The 23,270-nt window shown below is 43.6% G+C and overlaps 1 protein-coding gene across 1 annotated transcript in view; it reads right to left on the reverse strand.

Annotated features, from left to right (window-relative positions):
• Positions 1–23,270, reverse strand: part of LOC134337788 (PC3-like endoprotease variant B) — a 941,886-nt gene that overhangs the window by 690,023 nt on the left and 228,593 nt on the right. Inside the window, exon 5 of the mRNA XM_063033034.1 lies at positions 8,184–8,297. Coding sequence (XP_062889104.1) covers positions 8,184–8,297 — 114 coding nt within the window. The remainder of the gene's footprint in view (positions 1–8,183; positions 8,298–23,270) is intronic.

The following is a 23,270-nucleotide window of genomic DNA, read 5'->3' on the forward strand; positions in this document are numbered from 1 at the left end:
GATCTCTGTTACTTAATAAAAGTCTCAAATTGATACCATGTAGGCTTGTTTATTCCTCTGTAAATGTGTTGAGACGATTAAATTATATTGATCCACAATGATGAAGGTAAATGGCTTGTATCAGGCACACAGACATTTAAGAGCTATTTTGTTCTCCTTGTGGATTGAGGCCAAGGAGAGCAAATTCCATCCATTGCTACTGAACATCTCCTGGCTCCATGCAAAACTCAGGTTAAAGATGAAAGCATGCAGAGCAGCATACACTTATTCAGATGGTGAACCTGCAAGGACTCCTACTAAGGACAACAGAGGCTACATTTCATTAGGACTTTGAGGAGATTTGGTTTGACACCACAGACTGTTGAAAATGTCTACAGATATACCGTGGAGAGCATTCTAACTGGGTGCATCGCCAACTGGTATGGAGGCTCCAATACAGATGATTGGAAAAGGTACAGAGCAATGTAGGCTCAGCCACCTCCATCACCTGCACAACCCTCCCTCGCTATCGAGAACAGCTTCAAGAGGTGGTGAAATAAGGTAGCAACATCCATCATTAAAGACCTTCACCATCCAGGGTATACCCTCTTCTATTTGCTACCATCAAGAATGATGTACAGGAACTGGAAAACACACACTGCACGTTTTAGAAACAGCTTCATCCCCTCTGCCATCAGATTTCAGAATGGTCCATGAACTCAATGGCTCCATCTTTAATAATACTTCATACTTTATACCTTATGGTCGCCAAACAATTGATACTAGAACATACAATCATCACAGCGATATTTGTTTCTGCGCTTTCCGCTCCCTGGATTACAAATATTAAATATTAAAAATAGTAAAAATTAGTAAATATTAATAATTTAAATCATAAATCATAAATAGAAAATAGAAAATAGAAAAATGGAAAGTAAAGTAGTGCAAAAAAACCGAGAGGCAGGTCCGGATATTTGGAGGGTACGGCCCAGATCCGGGTCAGGATCCGTTCAGCAGTCTTATCACAGTTGGAAAGAAGCTGTTCCCAAATCTGGCCGTACGAGTCTTCAAGCTCCTGAGCCTTCTCCCGGAGGGAAGAGGGACGGAAAGTGTGTTGGATGGGTGGGCCGTGTCCTTGATTATCTTGGCAGCACTGCTCCGACAGCGTGCGGTGTAAAGTGACAGAAGATTGGTTTGTGTGATTTGCTGCGCCGTGTTCACGATCTTCTGCAGCTTCTTCCGGTCTTGGACAGGACAACTTCCATACCAGGTTGTGATGCGCCCTAGAAGAATGCTTTCTACGGTGCATCAATAAAAATTCATGAGGGTTTTAGGGGACAGGCCAAATTTCTTTAGTTTTCTCAGGAAGTAAAGGCGCTGGTGGGCCTTCTTGGCGGTGAACTCTGCTTGGTTGGACCAAGTCAGGTCATTTGTGATATTGACCCCAAGGAACTTAAAGCTTCTGACCTGTTCCACTTGCGTACCACCGATGTAAATTGGATTGTGCGGTCCGCTACTCCTTTTGAAGTCAACAACCAATTCCTTCATCTTGCTGCTGTTGAGGGATAGGTTATTGTCTTCGTACCATGCCACCAGGTTCTTAATTTCCTCTCTGTACTCAAACTCATCATTACCCGAGATATGGCCTACAGTTGTTGTAGGAGGCAAGTAAATAATAGACACTAGACACTAGAATACTACAGCACAGTATGGGACCTTTGGCCCTCGATGTTATGCCGACCCATATATTCCTTTAAAATAAACATACTGAACCCACACTAGCCACTAACCCTCTAATTTTCATTCATCCATGTGCCTGTCCAAGAGGCTCTTAAATACCCCTAATGTTTTAGCCTCCACCACCATCCCTGGCAAGTCATTCCAGGCACCCACAACACTGTGTAAAAAACTTACCCCTGATGTCTTCCCTGAACTTCCCTCCCTTAACTTTGCACATATGCCCTCTGATGTTTGCTGTTCGTGCCCTGGGAAACAGGTACTGGCTATCCACCCTATCTATGCCTCTCATAATCTTGTAGACCTCTATCAAGTCCCCTCTCATCCTTTTATGCTCCAAAAAGAAAAGTCCCAGCTTTGCTAACCTTGCTTCATAAGACTTGTTTTCCAATCCAGGCAACATCCTGGTAAATCTCCTCTGCACCCTCTCTATAGCTTCCACATCCTTCCTATAATTAGGTGACCAAACTGAACACAATACTCTAAGTGTGGTCTCACCAGAGATTTGTAGAGTTGCAACATGACCTCTCTACTCTTGAACTCAATCCCCCTAATAATGAAGCCTAGCATCCCATAGGCCTTCTTAACTATCCTAGCAACCTGTGCGCGACCTTGAGGGATGTATAGATTTGAATCTTAAGGTCCCGCTGTTCATCCACACTCTTAAGTAATCGACCATTAACCCTGTACTCAGCCTTCTAGTTTGTCCTTCCAAAATGCATCACCTCACACTTATCCGGATTGAACTCCATCTGCCACTTTTCTGCCCAACCCTGCATCCTGTCTATATCCTCTTGTAACCTTCGACAACCTACAGCTCCATCCACAACTCCTCCAATCTTTGTGTCATCCGCAAACTTACTCACCCATCTATCCGCCTCTTCATCCAGGTCATTTCTAAAAATCACAAAGAGCAGGGGTCCCAGGACAGATCCTTACGGCACTCCACTAGGCACCGACCTCCAGGCAGAATACTTTCCTTCCACTACTACCCTCTGCTTTCTTCTTGTAAGCCAATTTTTTATCCAAACACACAAGATTCCACTGATCCCATGCCCTATGACTTTCTGGATGAGTCTCTCGTGGGGGACCTTGTTAAATGCCTTGTTAAAATCCATGTAGACCACATCTACCACCCTACCCTCATCAATTTCTTTTGTTTCCTCTTCAAAAAACTAAATTAGGCTCGTGAGGCACAACCTTCCCTTCACAAAGCCATGTTGACTATCCTTGAGTAGACTGTACTTCTCCAAGTGCTCGTAGATCCTATTCTTAAGAATCCTTTCCAATAGTTTGCAGACCACTGGCATAAGACTCACTGGTCTATAGTTCCCAGGATTCTCCCTATTACCTTTTTTTAAACAAGGGAACTACATTTGCCATTCTCCAATCCTCCAGCACCTCCCCTGCAGCCAAAGAGGATTCAAAGATCATAGCTACTGCTCCAGCAATCTCTTCTCTCACTTCCCACAGCAACCTGGGGTATATCACGTCTGGCCGTGGGGATTTATCAATCTTGATGTTTTTGAGAAGATCCAACACTTCTTCTTCCTTAATCTCCACATTGGCCAGCACACAGGCCTGTTCTATTTCGACCTCACCCTGATCAAGGTCCTTTTCACTTGTGAATACTGAAGCAAAATATTCATTTAGGACTCCCCAACCTCCTCCACCTCCAAGCACATGTTGCCTTCTTTATCCTTTAGCCCACTTTCATTCTTGTCATCCTTCTGTTCTTCACATATGCATAGAACGCCTTGGAGTTCTCCTTAATCCTACATGCCAAGGCCTTCTCATGCCCCCTTTGAGCTCTCCTAAGTCCTTTATTAAGCTCCTTCCTGGCTACCCTATATTTCTCATGAGCCCCTCCTGCTTCCTGCTTCTTATATCTAACATAGAAACATAGAAACATAGAAAATAGGTGCAGGAGTAGGCCATTCGGCCCTTCGAGCCTGCATATGCTTCCTCCTTCCTCTTGACAAGTTGCCTCACGTGTTTCGTCAGCCACGGTTCCCTTTTCCTACCATTTTTTCCTTGTCTCAGTGGGACAAACCTATCCTGAACTCAGCAAAAGTGGTCCCTAAACTTCCTCCACATTACTTCTGTGCTTTCACCCTTGAACATCTGTTTCCAATTTACTCTCGCTAGTTCCTGCCTCATCCCTTCATAGTTAGCCCTTCCCCAGTTAAGCACTTTCCCATTTTGTCTGTTTTATCCTTTCCATAGCTATGCTGAAGCTAAGGGAGTCGTGGTCACTCTCACCAAAATGCTCCCCCACCAAGACGTCTGCCACCTGACCAGGTTCATTACCCAGAACTAGATCCAGTATGGCCTCTCCTCTCGTCGGCCGATCCACACACTGTGTCAGGAATCCTTCTTGAACACACCTGACAAATTCAGCCCCATCTATCCCCCTTGCAGTCAGGAGGTGCCAGTCAATATGAGGGAAGTTGAAATCACGCATAACTACAACACTGTATTTCCTGCACCATTCTAAAATCTGCCTGCTTACCTGCTCCTCGGTGTCCCGAGGGCTATTTGGGGGCCTATAGATTACTCCCAGCACAGTGATTGATCCCTTCCTATTTCTGACTTCCACCCACACCGACTCAGTGGACACTTCCTCTGCAGTGTCCTCCCTTTCTATAGCCGTGATACTATCCATGACCAGTAATAGGTATTCATAGCTTTGTTATTCAGGGTCTCCCTTCAAAACCTGAAGTGGTGATGTGGACGTGCTCTTGTTCACGTCCACATTACCATTTGGACTTTGGACTTTCTGACTAACAGACCCCAATCAGTTAAGTTAGATAACCCCTCCTCCTCCACTCTCACCCTGAACACCGGCATGCCTCAAGGCTGTGTGCTGAGCCCTGGTTTGTACTCCCTTTTCACCTATGACTGTGTTCCTGTACATGGTTCTAACTCCATTATCAAGTTTGCAGACGACACTATGGTGGTTGGTCTGATCAGAGGGGATGACGAGACGGCCTACAGGGATGAGGTCCAGCACCTGACTGCGTGGTGGGCCGACAACAATCTGGCCCTTAACACCCAGAAAACCAAAGAGATCATTGTGGACTTCAGGCATGCCAGGAGTCACACTCACGTCCCCATCTACATCAACGGAGCTGTAGTGGAGTGTGTATCAAGCTTCAGATTCCTTAGCGTCCACATTTCTGATGATCTCACCTGGTCCCTGAACTCCTCCATCCTGATCAAAAAGGCACAACAGCGCCTTTATTTCCTGCGGAGCGTGAATAAAGCTCACCTCTGTCCCAGGATACTGACGGACTTTTACCCCTGTACCATTGAGAGCATACTCACCAACTGCATCTCAGTGTGGTGTGGCAATTGTCCCGTATCGGACCGCAAAGCACCCCAGTGTGTGGTGAAAACTGCCCAGTGGATTATTGGCACCCAATTGCCCACCATTGAGAATATCTACCGTAAACGCTGCCTGGGCAGGGCGAAAAGCATTATCAAGGATGCATCTCACCCTAACCATGGACTTTTTACTCTCCTCCCATCCAGTAGATGCTACAGGAGTCTCCGCTCCCGCGCCAGCAGGCACAGGAAGAGCTTCTTCCCTGAGGCTGTGACATTGCTGAACCTCACATCACAGCACTAAGCAGTATTGCATCCGTATTGTACTGTCTCAGTACTTTTATATTTGTGTGCTGTAGCATTTACTTTTTATTCACAGTTATTTTGTAAGTAACACTATTCTTTGCATTTCTGGTCAGATGCTAAATGCATTTCATTGGCTTTGTACCTGTACTCGGCACAATGACAATAAAGTTGAATCTAATCTAATCTAATCTAATCTAATCACATACATACTATTCTTCTCAAATGGATTATGACGATCAGAATGTGAGAAATAGAAAACAGAATTCAATTGACTGAAACTTCTTCCAGAAATTAATATCATATATTGAGAATATGAGAATTAACACGATTTTAAAGAAGCACCGTTTTGCATATGTTTGTGGAGTTTATCAATAGTTTGCATTGGAACCAATGGTACAGTAATCACCCATAAACAGAATTTAATAGATTTCTTTTATTTTGTGACTAAAACTTATTCCATCTGACACTAATGGTGACTGTGACATTTTGTAAAACTTTCTAATGCCAATGTTGTCACAGTTTTTGAAGCATAATCTTTTGTTACTTATTTTCCTTAATTTAAGAAACAATCTAATTGCAGAACTGCAAATTCTAAACCTCCTGGACCAACAGTTAAAGTTAGCTGGAGCAACCCACACAACATGCTGGAGGAACTCAGCATGTCAGGTCAGACAGCACCTACAGAAATGAACAAGCAGTTGATGTTCCAGGCTGAGGCCCTTTATCAGGACTGGGGAGGAAGCGGGGAGACGCCAGATTAAGAAGGTGGGGGAGGGGAAGGAGGATAGCCGGAGGGTGATAAGTGAAGCAGGTGGGTGGGAATCTGACAGGAGACGACAATGGACTATGGGCGAAATGGAAGAAGAAGACAATAGCCAAGTGAGGAGAAAAGGTAAGTGGGGAATAGAAGAAAAGGGAAGGGGAGGAGAAAAGAAAAAAAAGGAAAAAAATATGGAAGGAGAAGTCATTGCTCATGCCATTAGATTGGTATCCTGTGATTTACAAACTTTTACTACAACAGACTCTTTCGGAGACACATTGTCAAGTAATGACGCTCTGTCTTTAATTAGGAACAATGCTTAACATGTGCAGTAAATAGCATTTGAAATTCCAGTCAAATAGAAAATAATCTTTTTTGACATAGTTACTCAGTTGTGCCAGTAAACATTGCAATCTATTTGACTCAGAGATGCCTAAAAGAACAGGGAAAGGGAGAGGATGTATTGGAAGAAAGAGAGAGTGTGGATGGAACAAAGTTGAATGAGAAGAGAAGGAAGTTCAGAGAAAGGACTGGGGAAGGAAAAAGGGCACGTTGTGTTGAAGTGTGAGAGAATGACAAAGAAGGTGGGTGAAGGGAGTGGTAGCAGGAGAAGAGAGAGTGCATTCATGGAAGATCAGATGAAGAAAGAGCAAGCTTGAAATGGGAGAACCAAAGTATAAATTTAAAGAAAGAGGCAAAAAATGCAGCCCAGAGAGAAAAGCCAAGAGCCATGAGGGAGAGAGATTGTCGAGATGACCTGATGGGTGAGGGATGGTGAGAGAGAGGGAGAGAGGGATGGGGAGGAGAGGGAGCAACAGAAAGATTGAGGGACAGACAGAGGTGGGGAGAGGCAGAGGGAGAGGTATTGAGAGGAGAGGAGCAGAGAGAAAGTGAGAGATCTTGTATGCTTCATTCATTGTTCCTTATATACTATATATATGTATATATGACTGGTTGATTGGATACTTGTTTTAATGAACAGGTGTATGGGTATACCTAACACAGTGATCACTATATAACTCGGTTATACAGAGTGTGTCTACAAATCTTCCTGATGTAGCTAGCTATTTCTGCTGCTTTTATGATTATTGTCACCCAGTACTCATTGTTTATGAACTCATGAATTCTTCCATTGTCTGCCTTTTAAAAAATTTGAAGGCTTCCTCCTCTCCTCGAAGAAGCACATGTAATGCTTTTTTTTATTCAACAGTTCCTGCTGCACTTTTTTTTCAACTCAAATGTCTTGCAGTAGGTAGGTAGCTGTCACGGGTTCATTTAAAACTTCTTAGTCATGTTTTGTAACTCCAAAACATAAAAACTAATTTAATAGAAAACAAGGGAGCTCAAATGCATTTGTTTTTATTTTAAGCAAAACGTGCCTGTATGACATGGTGTTATGCTGACCTATGCTGTTTATGCACTTCATACAAATAACCATAATCAACAAAGAATATCTGATCAAACAACATATATTCAACATTGCTCAAATACCACTGATACATTAAATACACAGAATTCCTTAACACTGACTCAACCTTCAGGGAATCATGCACAAGGACTCCCAAGTCCCTTGGCATCTCAGATTTTATATGCCTTTATTCCTTCTACCAAAGTGCATGATCATACACTTCCTCACATTACATTCTATCTGCCACTTCTTTGCCCATTCTCTCAATCTGTCTAAGTTCTTCTGCAGACTCCCTGCTTCCTCAACACTAGCTGTCTTCCTTTCATCCGCAAACTTGGCCACAAAGCCATCAGTTGCATCATCCGAATCATTGACAAATAACGTGAAGAAGATGTGGTTCCAGCATCGACACCTGCAGAACACCACTAATCACCGGCAGACAACCAGACAAGACCAGTTACAGAACGTAACATTCAGATTTTCTTCAGACTGTTAACATATTCCAGACTGCGGTCGTCACACCGCAATAAACCACATTATCTGGACATTTCAGAAGGCTTCACAAAACAAAGTAATTGTAAAAAATATCAAGCAATAGGCATTGCTGAATAAAATTAATCGAAGTATCAATTGTTTACATTCTAACATAAATAACGATTCAGGTACCTGTGGTGGACATGATAACCTCCGCCATTGACGTGCCAGCCAGCTTGCAAAGGGTTGGGTATCTTTGCAGTTTTTGCAATCAGGTGTTGCACATCTCTCCAGCTTAGATCAGGGCTGCACAAGGAAAACAGATTGAACTTTAACACTCACTTTCTTAGCAAACTTCAACCATTTACATCTTTTCTTTTTATACACTTGCATCTAAGTATCCAGCTTAATTTTGAAAACATCTACAAAGGCCTGAAAATAGTTTTAATTTAGCAAAACACACACATATAAACAATGTTGGTGAGTGCAGCAGGCCAGGCAGCATCTCTAGGAAGAGGTGCAGTCGACGTTTCAGGCCGAGACCCTTCGTCAGGATTTGAAAGTGGGAGGGGGAGGGGGAGATCTGAAATGATAGGAGAAGATAGGAGGGGGAGGGATGGAGCCAAGAGCTGGACAGGTGATTGGCAAAAGGGATATGAGAGGATCATGGGACAGGAGGCCCAGGGAGAAGGAAGGGGCGGGGGAACCCAGAGGATGGGCAAGAGGTATAGTGAGAGGGACAGAGGGAGAAAAAGGAGAGAGAGGGAAAGAATGTGTGTATATAAATAAATAACGGATGGGGTACAAGGGGGAGGTGGGGCATTAGCGGAAGTTTGAGAAGTCAATGTTCATGCCATCAGGTTGTAGGCTACCCAGACGGAATATAAGGTGTTGTTCCTCCAACCTGAGTGTGGCTTCATCTTTACAGTAGAGGAGGCCATGGACAGACATATCAGAATGGGAATGGGACGTGGAATTAAAATGTGTGGCCACTGGGAGATCCTGCTTTCTCTGGTGGACAGAGCGTAGATGTTCAGCAAAGCGGTCTCCCAGTCTGTGTCGGGTCTCCTCAATATATAGAAGGCCACATCGGGAGCACCGGACGCAGTATATCACTCCAGCCGACTCACAGGTGAAGTGTCGCCTCACCTGGAAGGACTGTCTGGGGCCCTGAATGGTGGTAAGGGAGGAAGTGTAAGGGCATGTGTAGCACTTGTTCCGCTTACAAGGATAAGTGCCAGGAGGGAGATTGGTGGGGAGGGATGGGGGGGATGAATGGACAAGGGAGTTGCGTAGGGAGTGATCCCTGCGGAAAGCAGAGAGAGGTGGGGAGGGAAAGATGTGCTTAGTGGTGGGATCCCGTTGGAGGTGGCGGAAGTTACGGAGAATAATATGTTGGACCCGGAGGCTGGGGGGTTGGTAGGTGAGGACAAGGGGAACCTTATTCCTAGTGGGGTGGCGGGAGGATGGAGTGAGAGCAGATGTGGGTGAAATGGGGGAGATAAGTTTGAGAGCAGAGTTGATGGTGGAGGAAGGGAAGCCCCTTTCTTTAAAAAAGGAGGACATCTCCTTCGTCCTGGAATGAAAAGCCTCATCCTGAGAGCAGATGTGGCGGAGACGGAGGAATTGCGAGAAGGGGATGGCATTTTTGCAAGAGATGGGGTGAGAAGAGGAATAGTACAGATAGCTGTGAGAGTCAGTAGGCTTATAATAGACATCAGAGCTGTCTCCAGAGATAGAGACAGAAAGATCTAGAAAGGGGAGGGAGGTATCGGAAATGGACCAGGTAAACTTGAGGGCAGGGTGAAAGTTGGAGGCAAAGTTAATAAAGTCAACGAGCTCTGCATGCGTGCAGGAAGCAGCGCCAATGCAGTCGTCGATGTAGTGAAGGAAAAGTGGGGGACAGATACTAGAATAGGTTTGGAACATAGATTGTTCCACAAAGCCAACAAAAAGGCAGGCATAGCTAGGACCCATACGGGTGCCCATAGCTACACCTTTAGTTTGGAGGAAGTAGGAGGAGCCAATAGGTTTCAATAGATTCCCTCCAATTCTTCTAAATTCCATTTGTACAGGCCCAGAGCCATCAAACACTCCTCATACATTAACTCTGCCATTCAGCTTGGAAAATTACGGATGTAAAAGTGGTGTATTTTAAATCTGTACAGAACAGTTGGCAGAGTATTTGTACCTGCTTTGAACAAAATGACCCAAAAAATACACATTTTCTGTCTGATCAGCTTCATACAATTTTAAACATTGTACAGTTGGAATAACTTTACAATAAATAAATAAAGGAGATGTATTGCTCTAGCAAAACTTGTTCAAGCGAACAATCCAAGAAACTGAGGAACTATTTTTATTCATAAGACCATAAGACATAGGAGCAGAATTAGGCCATTCAGCCCATCGAGTCTGCTCCACCATTCCATCGTAGCTGACTTCTTTTCATTCTCAACCCCATGTTCAAGAAAAATATCATTCTTTGCCATAACGTATAAAGATCTATGGTACTGAATATAAGGATTCGCTCAGGAACTACTAGGGCAATTATTTTTAGTTGCATATTTTAAAAGTTGCGTAAATAATGTTTCTTTAGATATTTTATTACCAGGATATTCATGACTCTTTGTAATGAATATTCTTTTTCTGAATTCTGAACGTAGAATAGAGGGAATGCAGTAATGGGAAATTACTTAGCACTTGTCAATAACCTCGTCAGAAATTGGTGTATCACAATATTCCTGAAGAATGTGATATTGACCAATAGTATAATATGCATTTAATTGGAGTGAAAATTACATTGAAACTGCAGAGATGGTCTTGGTGATTGACAGATTCCCACAATTGCATGATGTCACCAATTGCCATTAATGCCAAGAGTATCATGGCAAAAAGCACTTCTGCATTTAAATCGTGTGCAAAATGGATCCCTCATAATACAGACAATATTTGCAAGAGATTTAGCTTTGAATGAAACTATAAAACAGGAATTATATAAAATATAGATCAAGGGAGGTATTAACAAGTGTTTAGTCGAGATTCCATTTATCATTCGTTCAGCAGAGCAGACATAAACAAGGCACTTTACAAAAACACACTTTTTAAACAGAAGGGATTAGACATTTGAGATCCATTACTGTCACTGGATAAAATTTGGTAGTGAAGTATTTATATTTAGCACGCTCTGTGTGAGAAAAGAGATAATTTGGTCACATTTTTTGTTTGGTCACTGTATTGAATTTACAAGGAAGAAAACACAAAGATAGTGATAAGCTTCTATTATACACTACATATTAAATTTAACATACTTTTTTATTTATACGTACTGCAAATCATAGTTTTTATTTTTATGTATTGCCATAAAACATCAAGTCACATGACATATGCCAGTGATATTAAACCTGACTCTGATTCTGATGTGAAAATACACACAGTAGCCACTGGACGAGGTACAGTACAGGACATACCTCATAAAGTGCATGTCAGAATCGGAACCAGGTTTAATATCACCAGCACCAGCATCTGTCATGAAACTTGCCATCTTTGTGGCAGCAGTACAACGCTTGTGGTCTCCAGCTGCTGTAGCCCATCCACTTCAAGATTTGACATGTTGTGCATTCAGAGATGCTCTTCAGCACACCACTAAAAAGGTAGTGCTGAGCAAACTTGTGGGCATGAAGATAGACAAGTCCCCTAGTCCTGATGGAACGCATCTCAGTGTACTGAAAGAAATGACAGAAGCTATAGTAGAGGCTTTGGTGATGATTTACCAAAAATCTCTGGACTCTGAGCAGGTACTGGCAGATTGGAAGACGGTGAATGTCACACCACTGTTCAAAAAAGGATGTAGGCAAAAGGCAGGTAACTACAGGCCTGTTAGTTTAACATCTAGGAAAATAGTTGAAGCTATCATTAAAGAATAAACAGCGAGGCATCTGGAAAGAAATAGAAACATGGAATCATAGAAACATATAAAACCTACAGCACAATACAGGCCCTTCGGCCCACAAAGCTGTGCCGAACATGATCTTACCTTAGAAATTACCTAGGGTTACACATAGCCCTCTATTTTTCTAAGCTCCATGTACCCGCCCAGGAGTCTCTTAAAAGACCCTATCATATCCGCCTCCACCACTGTCACCGGCAGCCCAATCCACGCGCTCACCACTTTCTGTGTAAAAAACCTACCCCTGACATCTCCTCTGTACCTACTTCGAAGCACCTTAAAACTATGCCCTCGCATGCCAGCCAATTCAGCCCTGGGAAAAAGCCTCATGATCAATGCCTCTCATCATCCATCAGGTAGATGCAGCATGGATACTAACTGAAGTTATTTGAGGATATAATGAGTGCAGTGGATAAAGGGGAACAGATGGATGCTATTTACTTGGATTTCCAGAATGTGTTCAATAAGGTGCTACATAAAAGACTTATCTATAAGATAAGAATTAGCACGTATTAGCATGGATAGAGGATTGGTTCACTGATAGAAAGCAGAGAGTTGGGATACATGGATTTTATTCTAGTTGGCAATCAGTGGTGAGCGGTGTGCCACAGGGGTCAGTGCTGGGCCCGCAACTGTTCACAATATACGTTAATGATCTGGAAGAGGGGACCGAGTGTAGTGTATCTAAGTTTGCTGATGACACTAAATTGAGTGGAAAAGTAAGTTGCACAGAAGGTACAGAAGAGCTACAGAGAGATATAGATAGCTTAAGGGAGTGGGCAAGGGTCTGGCAGATGGAGTACAAAGTTGGTTAATGCGAGGCCATCCACTTTGGATGGAAAAATGAAAAAGCAGGTTATTATTTAAATGGTAAAAAATTGTAGCATGCTGCTATGCAGAGGGACTTGGGAGTGCTTGTGCATGAATCACAAAAGGTTGGTTTGCAGGTGCAGCAGGCTATCAAGAAGGCAGATGGAATGTTGGCCTTTATTGCTAGAGGGATTGAATTTAAGGACAAGAGGGTTATGCTGCAAATGTACAGGGCAAATGGTGAGGTCGTACCTGGTGTACTGCCTGCAGTTCTGGTCTCCTTACTTGAGGAAGGATCTACAGGCTTTGGAGGTGGTGCAGAGGAGGTTCACCAAATTGTTTCAAAGATGAGGGGTCAGATTATGAGGAGAGATTGAGTCGCCTGGGACTGTATTCGCTGGAGTTCAGAAGAATGAGAGAAGATCTTATGGAAACATATAAAATTATGGAAGGGATAGATAAGATAGAGGCAGGAAAGTTGTTTCCACAGGTAGGTGAGACTAGAACTAGGGCACATAGTCTCAAGGTTCGGGGAGGGGTGGTTTAGATTTAGAATGGAGATGAGGAAGTACTGCTTTTCCCAGAGAGTGGTGAATCTGTGGAATTCTCTGCCCAATGAAGCAGTGGAGGCTACCTCAGTAAATATATTTAAGACAAAACATATTTTTGCATAGTAGGGGAATTAAGGGTTATGGGGAAAAGGCAGGTAGGTGGAGATGAGTCCATGGACAGATCAGCCAGGATCTTATTAAATGATGGAGTAGGTTTGATGGGCTGGATGGCCTACTCCTGCTCCTATTTCTTATGTTCTTATGCACATCACTGTGGTAATGCCTGGTTATTTGAGTTAGTCCCCTTCCTGTCAGCTTGAAGCAGTCTGGCTATTCTCCTCTGATCTCTCTCTTCAACAAGGCTGCTCACTGGATTGTTTTTTTTTTGTTTTTCACACCATTCTCCGTAAACTCTAAAGACTGTTGTTTGTGAAAATCCCGGGAGATAAACAATTTCTGAAATACTCAAATCAGTCCATCTAGCACCAACAATCATTCCACGGGCAAAGTCACTTAGATCACGTTTCTTCCCCATTCTGATGTTTGGTCTGAACAACAACTGAATCTCTTGACCACATCGGCACGCTTTTTGTGCATCGAGTTGCTGCCACTTGATTGGCTGATTAGATATTCGCATCAGCGAGCAGGTGTACAGGTGTACCTAATAAAGTGGTCACTGAGTAATGTGCTGGATTATTTCTGGTTTCTCTTGGCATTTTCTGCATTTACCATCTTGAATTTGTTGGACTTTTATTATGCATTTTTGACATGTGTTAACCACATGGTCCGGTATTGGCACAAGGAACCTTTCTGTTTCTCCAACTCTGAGTAAGGTAATACTACTACCACTACTAGTACTACTAATAATAACAATAATAACATTACCATTGTAATTGTTACTATTATATTGACGTAATGGTATCAGCTAGCAGCTCATTTCACATACCCATCATCCTCTATGTGAAAATCTTGTCCCATACTCTCCTTAAAATTTTCCAGAACTGACAAATTAAACCTATTATCATCTCTAGAAACATAGAAACATCTCTAATCTGAGACCCCTGACACTGGGAGAAGTATGAGGCTATCTGTCCTATGTGTGGCCTTCATGATTTTGTAACTCCCTGTAAGGTCACCCATCAACATCTTCCTCTAGCAGAGAAAACAGTTCTAGATTATTAAATTACTGCAATCATCACAATCACCACTAGGATTTATTCAAAATGTTAAAAGAGAATGCCTGTTTTTTGGAAATGGGTTCACAAAATGCAAAGGTGACAAGGTAGTATAGCAGTTTGCATAGCATAATTACAGCACCAGTGACCATTGTTCAATTCCTGTCACTGTTTGTGGAGATTTTATACATCCTCCAATGATCATATGGGTTTCCTCCAGGTGCGCTGGTTTCTCGTGCCAAACAAATATGGATTAGCAGGTTAATTGGTCACATGGCCATAACTGGGTGGCGCAGGCTTGCTGGGTCAGAAGGGCTTGGTACCATGCTATGGTATTAAATAAATAAAATAAACCTGGAGGTGGTGAGATATCATGACGATTAGAATTTTTGCTGGGCTCATTTCCCTGAGAACCAACTCTGAAGATAAAATCATACTGTCACGCATTTGTGTTTTTGGTTTGATATATCACAAAACTTCTCAGAATGACTGTAAAGTCCTTAGATATAACACACATTGGTACCCCTTATCCGAAATGCCTCGAGCCAGAAGTGTTTCGGATTAAAGACCCCCACCACCTTGGACATGCCCTCTTCTCATTCCTACCATCAAGGAGGAGGTACAGCAGCTTCTAGACAAACACTCAACATTTCAGGAACAGCTCCTTCCCCTCCATCAGCAGATTTATGAAAGGACAATAGACCCACGTACTTTTTCTGCACTACTCGTAATTTATTTCATACATATGTATTTCATATTGTAATTTATAGTTTTTTATGTACTGCACTGTACTGCTGCTGCAAAACAACAAATTTCATGAGTAATGCTAAGCTTGATTCTGAATGTGGATGCTCAGTCATCGAATGGTCATGACTGAGACTGTGAAGATTTTGCATGCTAAAAAGAAAGTCACAAGATAGTAGAATTGCACAGGCAACCAGAACCATGAAAGTGAATGCCAGAGCAGTATATGTAGGTTGAAGGAGTAGTGTGGGGTTGCTATCTCCTGCTCAATTTTCTTATTTTCAACAGATAAGAATGTAGGAAAATAGGAGCAGGATTGGTCACTTTGCTCCTCATGCCTGCCCTGTCCTTACAGGCTGATCCAGCCCAGACCACATCTTCTATGCCAGTTCCAAGTAACACTCAATCTCCTGATCATTCAAAATTATCTGGATCTCTTTTCTTTACCACCATCGGGCAGGAGGTAGGGGAGCCTGAGGTCACACACCACCAGGTTCAGAAACACCTAATGGTCAGATACCTGAACTGACGTGGATGACTTCACTCACCTCGATGCTGATAGACTCAGTAACCTACAGACTCAATGTCAAGGACTCTACAAGTCAGGATTAGTTACTTACTATTTTTGATTTGATTTGATTTGGTGGTGGAGGGGGCCTGCTATGGGGTGTCTAGGGAGGGGTAGTATCTCTGGTGGGGGGGGGCCTGCCGTGCCCTTTCTCAGAGCAGCTCGTCCACCTTTGGTCCCCACCTGGCGCTCAGCTCTCACCTGTGGCTCCAAGTAGCTGTAGCATGCGCAGTGGCCGCACCCCGGTAAACCGTCTCGGCAGACGGGCCAAACTAAGTGAGGGTAGCCGATGGGTCTTCGACCCTTGGTGAGGTAGGGGATCTGCCTGTCCCAGCGTGTGAAGTCTGGTCCTGGCAGATTGAGCGGAGGAGACTGATTAATGGTCCAATGGTCAAGAAGGCAGGCCCAGCAGACGTTGTGGAGCGCTAAGAGCACGGCAAGACACTGAGACGTCCTGGTCATCCACTGCAGCGGGAGAGGTCTCCCGCCGTAACGGTTGTCCGAGCCACTGGATCAAGGTCTCTTCTGCCGAGAGAGTGGGATTGCCCCTGTGCAACGACTGTTCCGCTTAAAACTCCATCACACACAGGTTTCAAAAGTACCTTCTTTGAATCTGAAGGACTACCACTATTTTTGATTTGCATGGCTACTGAGGTGACTTTAAACGAGAATGGTTGGGGGGTGGGAATCAAATTAAAGAGACTAGGCGTGAGGAGGTTAGTTCACAACAGAGGGATGGGAACCAGTGCAGAGAGACAGAGGGGTGTAAAGTGAGGGTAGAAGCAAAAAGTACAAAGGAGAAAAGTAAAAGTGGCAGGCTGACAAATCCAGGGCAAGCATTAAAAAGGGCCACTTTTCAACATAATTGTATAAGGGCTAAGAGAGTTGTAAAAGAGCGCCTGAAGGCTTTATGTGTCAATGCAAGGAGCATTCGTAATAAGGTGGATGAATTGAAAGTGCAGATTGTTATTAATGATTATGATATAGTTGGGATCACAGCTACATGGCTCCAGGGTGACCAGGGATGGGAGCTCAACGTTCAGGGATATTCAATATTCAGGAGGGACAGACATGAAGGAAGGGGAGGTGGGGTGGCGTTGCTGGTTAAAGAAGAGATTAACGCAATAGAAAGGAAGGACATAAGCCGGGAAGATGTGGAATCGATATGGGTAGAGCTGCGTAACACCAAGGGGCAGAAGACGCTGGTGGGAGTTGTGTACAGGCCACCTAACAGTAGTAGTGAGGTCGGAGATGGTATTAAACAGGAAATTAGAAATGTGTGCAATAAAGGAACAGCAGTTATAATGGGTGACTTCAATCTACATGTAGACTGGGTGAACCAAATTGGTAAAGGTGCTGAGGAAGAGGATTTCTTGGAATGTATGCGGGATGGTTTTTTGAACCAACATGTCGAGGAACCAACTAGAGAGCAGGCTATTCTGGACTGGGTTTTGAGCAATGAGGAAGGGTTAATTAGCGATCGTGTCGTGAGAGGCCCCTTGGGTAAGAGTGACCATAACATGGTGGAATTCTTCATTAAGATGGAGAGTGACATAGTTAATTCAGAAACAAAGGTTCTGAACTTAATGAGGGGTAACTTTGAAGGTATGAGATGTGAATTAGCTAAGATAGACTGGCAAATGACACTTAAAGGATTGACGGTGGATATGCAATGGCAAGCATTTATAGGTTGCATGGATGAACTACAACAATTGTTCATCCCAGTTTGACAAAAGAATAAATCAAGGAAGGTAGTGCACCCGTGGCTGACAAGAGAAATTAGGGATAGTATCAATTCCAAAGAAGAAGCATACAAATTAGCCAGAGAAAGTGGCTCACCTGAGGACTGGGAGGAATTCAGAGTTCAGCAGAGGAGGACAAAGGGCTTAATTAGGAAGGGGAAAAAAGATTATGAGAGAAAACTGGCAGGGAACATAAAAACAGACTGTAAAAGCTTTTATAGATATGTAAAAAAGAAAAGACTGGTAAAGACAAATGTAGGTCCCCTACAGACAGAAACAGGTGAATTGATTATGGGGAGCAAGGACATGGCAGACCAATTGAATAATTACTTTGGTTCTGTCTTCACTAAGGAGGACATAAATAATCTTCCAGAAATAGTAAGGGACAGAGGGTCCAGTGAGATGGAGGAACTGAGCGAAATACACATGTTAGTAGGGAAGTGGTGTTAGGTAAATTGAAGGGATTGAAGGCAGATAAATCCCCAGGGACAGATGGTCTGCATCCGAGAGTGCTTAAGGAAGTAGCCCAAGAAATAGTGGATGCATTAGTGATAATTTTTCAAAACTCGTTAGATTCTGGACTAGTTCCTGAGGATTGGAGGGTGGCTAATGTAACCCCACTTTTTAAAAAAGGAGAGAGAGAGAAACCGGGGAATTATAGACCGGTTAGCCTAACGTCGGTGGTGGGGAAACTGCTGGAGTCAGTTATCAAAGATGTGATAACAGCACATTTGGAAAGCAGTGAAATGATCGGACAAAGTCAGCATGGATTTGTGAAGGGAAAGTCATGTCTGATGAATCTCATAGAATTTTTTGAGGATGTAACTAGTAGAGTGGATAGGGGAGAACCAGTGGATGTGGTATATTTGGATTTTCAAAAGGCTTTTGACAAGGTCCCACACAGGAGATTAGTGTGCAAACTTAAAGCACACGGTATTGGGGGTAAGGTATTGGTGTGGGTGGAGAATTGGTTAGCAGACAGGAAGCAAAGAGTGGGAATAAACGGGACCTTTTCAGAATGGCAGGCGGTGACTAGTGGGGTACCGCAAGGCTCAGTGCTGGGACCCCAGTTGTTTACAATATATATTAATGACTTGGATGAGGGAATTAAATGCAGCATCTCCAAGTTTGCGGATGACACGAAGCTGGGTGGCAGTGTTAGCAGTGAGGAGGATGCTAAGAGGATGCAGGGTGACTTGGATAGGTTGGGTGAGTGGGCAAATTCATGGCAGATGCAATTTAATGTGGATAAATGTGAAGTTATCCACTTTGGTGGCAAAAATAGGAAAACAGATTATTATCTGAATGGTGGCCGATTAGGAAAAGGGGAGGTGCAACGAGACCTGGGTGTCATTATACACCAGTCATTGAAAGTGGGCATGCAGGTACAGCAGGCGGTGAAAAAGGCGAATGGTATGCTGGCATTTATAGCGAGAGGATTCGAGTACAGGAGCAGGGAGGTACTACTGCAGTTGTACAAGGCCTTGGTGAGACCACACCTGGAGTATTGTGTGCAGTTTTGGTCCCCTAATCTGAGGAAAGACATCTTTGCCATAGAGGGAGTACAAAGAAGGTTCACCAGATTGATTCCTGGGATGGCAGGACTTTCATATGAAGAAAGACTGGATGAACTGGGCTTGTACTCGTTGGAATTTAGAAGATTGAGGGGGGATCTGATTGAAACGTATAAGATCCTAAAGGGATTGGACAGGCTAGATGCAGGAAGATTGTTCCCGATGTTGGGGAAGTCCAGAACGAGGGGTCACAGTTTGAGGATAGAGGGGAAGCCTTTTAGGACCGAGATTAGGAAAAACTTCTTCACACAGAGAGTGGTGAATCTGTGGAATTCTCTGCCACAGGAAACTGTTGAGGCCAGTTCATTGGCTATGTTTAAGAGGGAGTTAGATATGGCCCTTGTGGCTACAGGGGTCGGGGGTATGGAGGGAAGGCTGGGGTGGGGTTCTGAGTTGGATGATCAGCCATGATCATAATAAATGGCGGTGCAGGCTTGAAGGGCCGAATGGCCTACTCCTGCACCTATTTTCTATGTTTCTTCTTTTGCACATTGGTTGTTTGTTAGTCTTTGTAATTGATAGCTTTTAATAAACTCTATTATATTTATTTTCCTGTCAATGCCTCCATGAAAACAAATCTCAAGGTAGTATATGATGACCTACATACACTTTGATCATAAATTTACTTCGAACTTTGAATTTTACCTTGCTTCCATAGTGAAATCAGTACACAATATGGGGTCACAGAATATATTCTAATCCACTACATCATATGCTAATGAAGAGGTTAACCAGATCTTGGGATTTTCTCACACAAGAACTTATCAGGACATCAAAGAGCTGCACACCTGTATGGGGAGAATGCGTGACTGGAATACTTTACAAATTCATCTCCTTGGTTTCATCCAGCTAAATTAAATATGTGCATGAGGCTGCTGCTCCCAGAGCATAAATTTCCACATATCCGATTTGTCTAGATATCACCCTTCAGAGAAATCAGAGAGAGCCGTAGCAACTCTGCTTTGCATAAGGCAAACAAAATTAGCTTCACTTTGCCGAATCAAAGCTCGCGAGGGATTCTGGATCCCTCTCACAGGGACAAATTACTTCAAACAACCCCTTTGTACCAACTAAATCAAAAAAACAGGTTCATAAACAACTCTTGAAACCCCAAACATGGCAATTAATAATTAAACTTGCCCCTTGGCCTCCTTTTCTGCTGTGTAGGAGATCAATTTATAATATTGGTATTCAGTCTCAAGTAAAAAGCAGCTCCTTTTATTTTTTTTTAAATCTCCTTTTATTTAAATCTTAAAATTAGTTAAATGTCTATTTTTATTGTCACTGATAAATAAATGGGAGAACATGGTTCTGCAATTATGTGGGAATGACAAAAAACACCAAATGATGATGCACTTGTAATGATCCTTTTAACATTCTTCAACTAGTTAACAAGGAGTTCAACCAGCCCAAGTTTCAAAGAGTTCAATAGAACAGCTGTGCAATGCACAATAGACTTATGAAGTAGCTGTAAGCATGTTCAAAAATCATCTTTCTCCCATGATGCCCAGCACATCCTGCTCTACTACCAAGACCAAAAGACATCTGAATCCAAATCACTTTATTGCCAGTATGTGAAACATACCAAAGCTGATTGTGGTTCAGTGCCAAGCATATAAGACGGGACAATACCATAACAGACAACATAAGGAGGAGGAGAAGATGGCGGCGCGATGGCAGTGCGCGCGGCCACTTCAGTGGTGATGTCTGTTATCTGTCAAGTAGGGGACTGTGCACAATTCTGATTTGATGGAGGCAGACGTGAGAGTATGGAGGAACATCTGGAAAACTTCTGAAATGCCTGCTTCGCTGCCACTGCTACTGTGTGGTAACCGGAATCTCCAGAGCAGAAGGCCCCGAAATCCTCGGCTTTGCGTGTTTCAGCGGCCGGGACGAGGTCGAAGGCGCTCGACAGAGGATGGCGCTCGGGAGGCTGTATCGGAGAGGCTGGTCGGAAGCTGCAAGTTTTCAGACGGATGGACTCAGTGTCGGCTGCTTCCAAGGCATTGGCAAGTTGACGGTGCCTGGAGGTTTATGGCAGGGAGTTTCTCCCTTTTGCCGCCTGCTATCGGGGACTCGGGAGTTGATCGACTCGGGGACTTTTGAGATTTTATTTACCGTGCCCATGGTTTGTTCTTCATCAAATTGTGGTATTGCTTTGCACTGCTGTAACTACATGTTATAATTATGTGGTCTTGTCAGTGTTAGTCTTTGGTTTGTCCTGTTTTCTGTGATATCACTCCGGAGAAACATAGTATCATTTCTTTAATGCATGTAGGCATTTCTAAATGACAATAAAAGAGGACTGAGTGTTCTCATTGTCTAATAGCAACCAAAAATTTACAAGGCAATAGTGCAAACAGCCATGAGCAATCAACAATTAGCAGAATGGTTAGATGTGCAAATGTTAATAATCAAAAAATAAATAAATGTGAACATATGAACAGAATCAATAATTATCAACAGTTCTGAGATGCAATGGGACTTGGGAGTCCTCGTACAGGATACCCTTAACGTTAACCTCCAGGTTGAGTCGGTAGTGAAGAAGGTGAATGCAATGTTGGCATTCATTTCTAGAGGAATAGAGTATAGGAGCAGGGATGTGATGTTGAGGCTCTAGAAGGCACTGGTGAGACCTCACTTGGAGTACTGTGGGCAGTTTTGGTCTCCTTATTTAAGTAAGGATGTGCTGACGTTGGAGAGGGTACAGAGAAGATTCACTAGAATGATTCCGGGAATGAGAGGGTTAACATATGAGGAACGTTTGTCCGCTCTTGGACTGTATTCCTTGGAGTTTAGAAGAATGAGGGGAGACCTCATAGAAACATTTCGAATGTTAAAAGGCATGGACAGAGTGGATATGGCAAAGTTGTTTCCCATGATGGGGGAGTCTAGTACGAGAGGGCATGACTTAAGGATTGAAGTTCGCCCATTCAGAACAGAGATGCGAAGAAATGTTTTTAGCCAGAGGGTGGTGAATCTATGGAATTTGTTCCCACAGGCAGCAGTGGAGGCCAAGTCATTGGGTGTATTTAAGGCAGAGATTGATAGGTATCTGAGTAGCCAGGGCATCAAAGGTTATGGTGAGAAGGTGGGGGAGTGGGACTAAATGGGAGAATGGATCAGCTCATGATAAAATGGCGGAGCAGACTCGATGGGCTGAATGGCCGACTTCTGCTCCTTTGTCTTATGGTCTTATGGTTGTCTCTTGGGGTCCGAGGAAGACTACATTGTACAGGGTGGCAGTGGTTATTTTTACGAGGCAGTGTTGTGAGCTCTACATCAGCCCGACACTATGGAAAGCGCGCTCGGGAGTGGTCTGTCACTGGATTGAACTCGGGAACCTCCGATCTCGAGCCCGGCGCTGATCTCACTGTGCCACCAGCCAACCTTTTGTTGCACAACGTAGAAACATCGAAAATAGGTGCAGGAGTAGGCCATTCGGCCCTTCGAGCCTGCACCAACATTCAGTACGATCATGGCTGATCATCCAACTCAGAACCCTGTACCAGCCTTCCCTCCATACCTCCTGATCCCTTTAGCCACAAGGACCATATCTAGCTCCCTCTTAAATATAGCCAATCAACTGGCCTCAACTGTTTCCTGTGGCAGAGAATTCCACAGATTCACCACTCTCTGTGTGAAGAAGTTTCTCCTAATCTCGGTCCTAAAAGGCTTCCCCTTTATCCTCAAACTGTGACCCCTCGTTCTGGACTTCCCCAACATCAGGAACATGCATCCAGTCTGTCCAATCCCTTTAGGATTTTATACGTTTCAATGTAACCAGTGTATGAAAGATATTAAAGTGGAAAAGTCTTGCACAGAGACGATACTATTCTCTCAGCCTCAGAAGTCAGGATCCAGTGGCACGAAGAATCGTTACATCTGGCAACTTCCTTGGCTGCATTGGATGGCTGCGTCTTCTTAAGTGCCCTGGCGATGAACAGGTCCTTTAATGTTGGTAGTTGACACTCAATGACCTTCTGCACTGAGTGGACTGCTCCCTGCAACATGGACTTGGAGAGGGTGGAGGCAGCAGGAAACCAAATGATCACAACAGGTTGTTAGTGGAAGTTATTCCTCGTTTCCACTGTCTCTGAGTTGTTACGAGCACACCATACTTCAATATGGTCTACCTCTCTTTGATAGCAGGTCATTTCATTAAT

This window comes from Mobula hypostoma, chromosome 2 (assembly GCF_963921235.1).
Source record: "Mobula hypostoma chromosome 2, sMobHyp1.1, whole genome shotgun sequence".
Classification (NCBI taxonomy): domain Eukaryota; kingdom Metazoa; phylum Chordata; class Chondrichthyes; order Myliobatiformes; family Myliobatidae; genus Mobula; species Mobula hypostoma.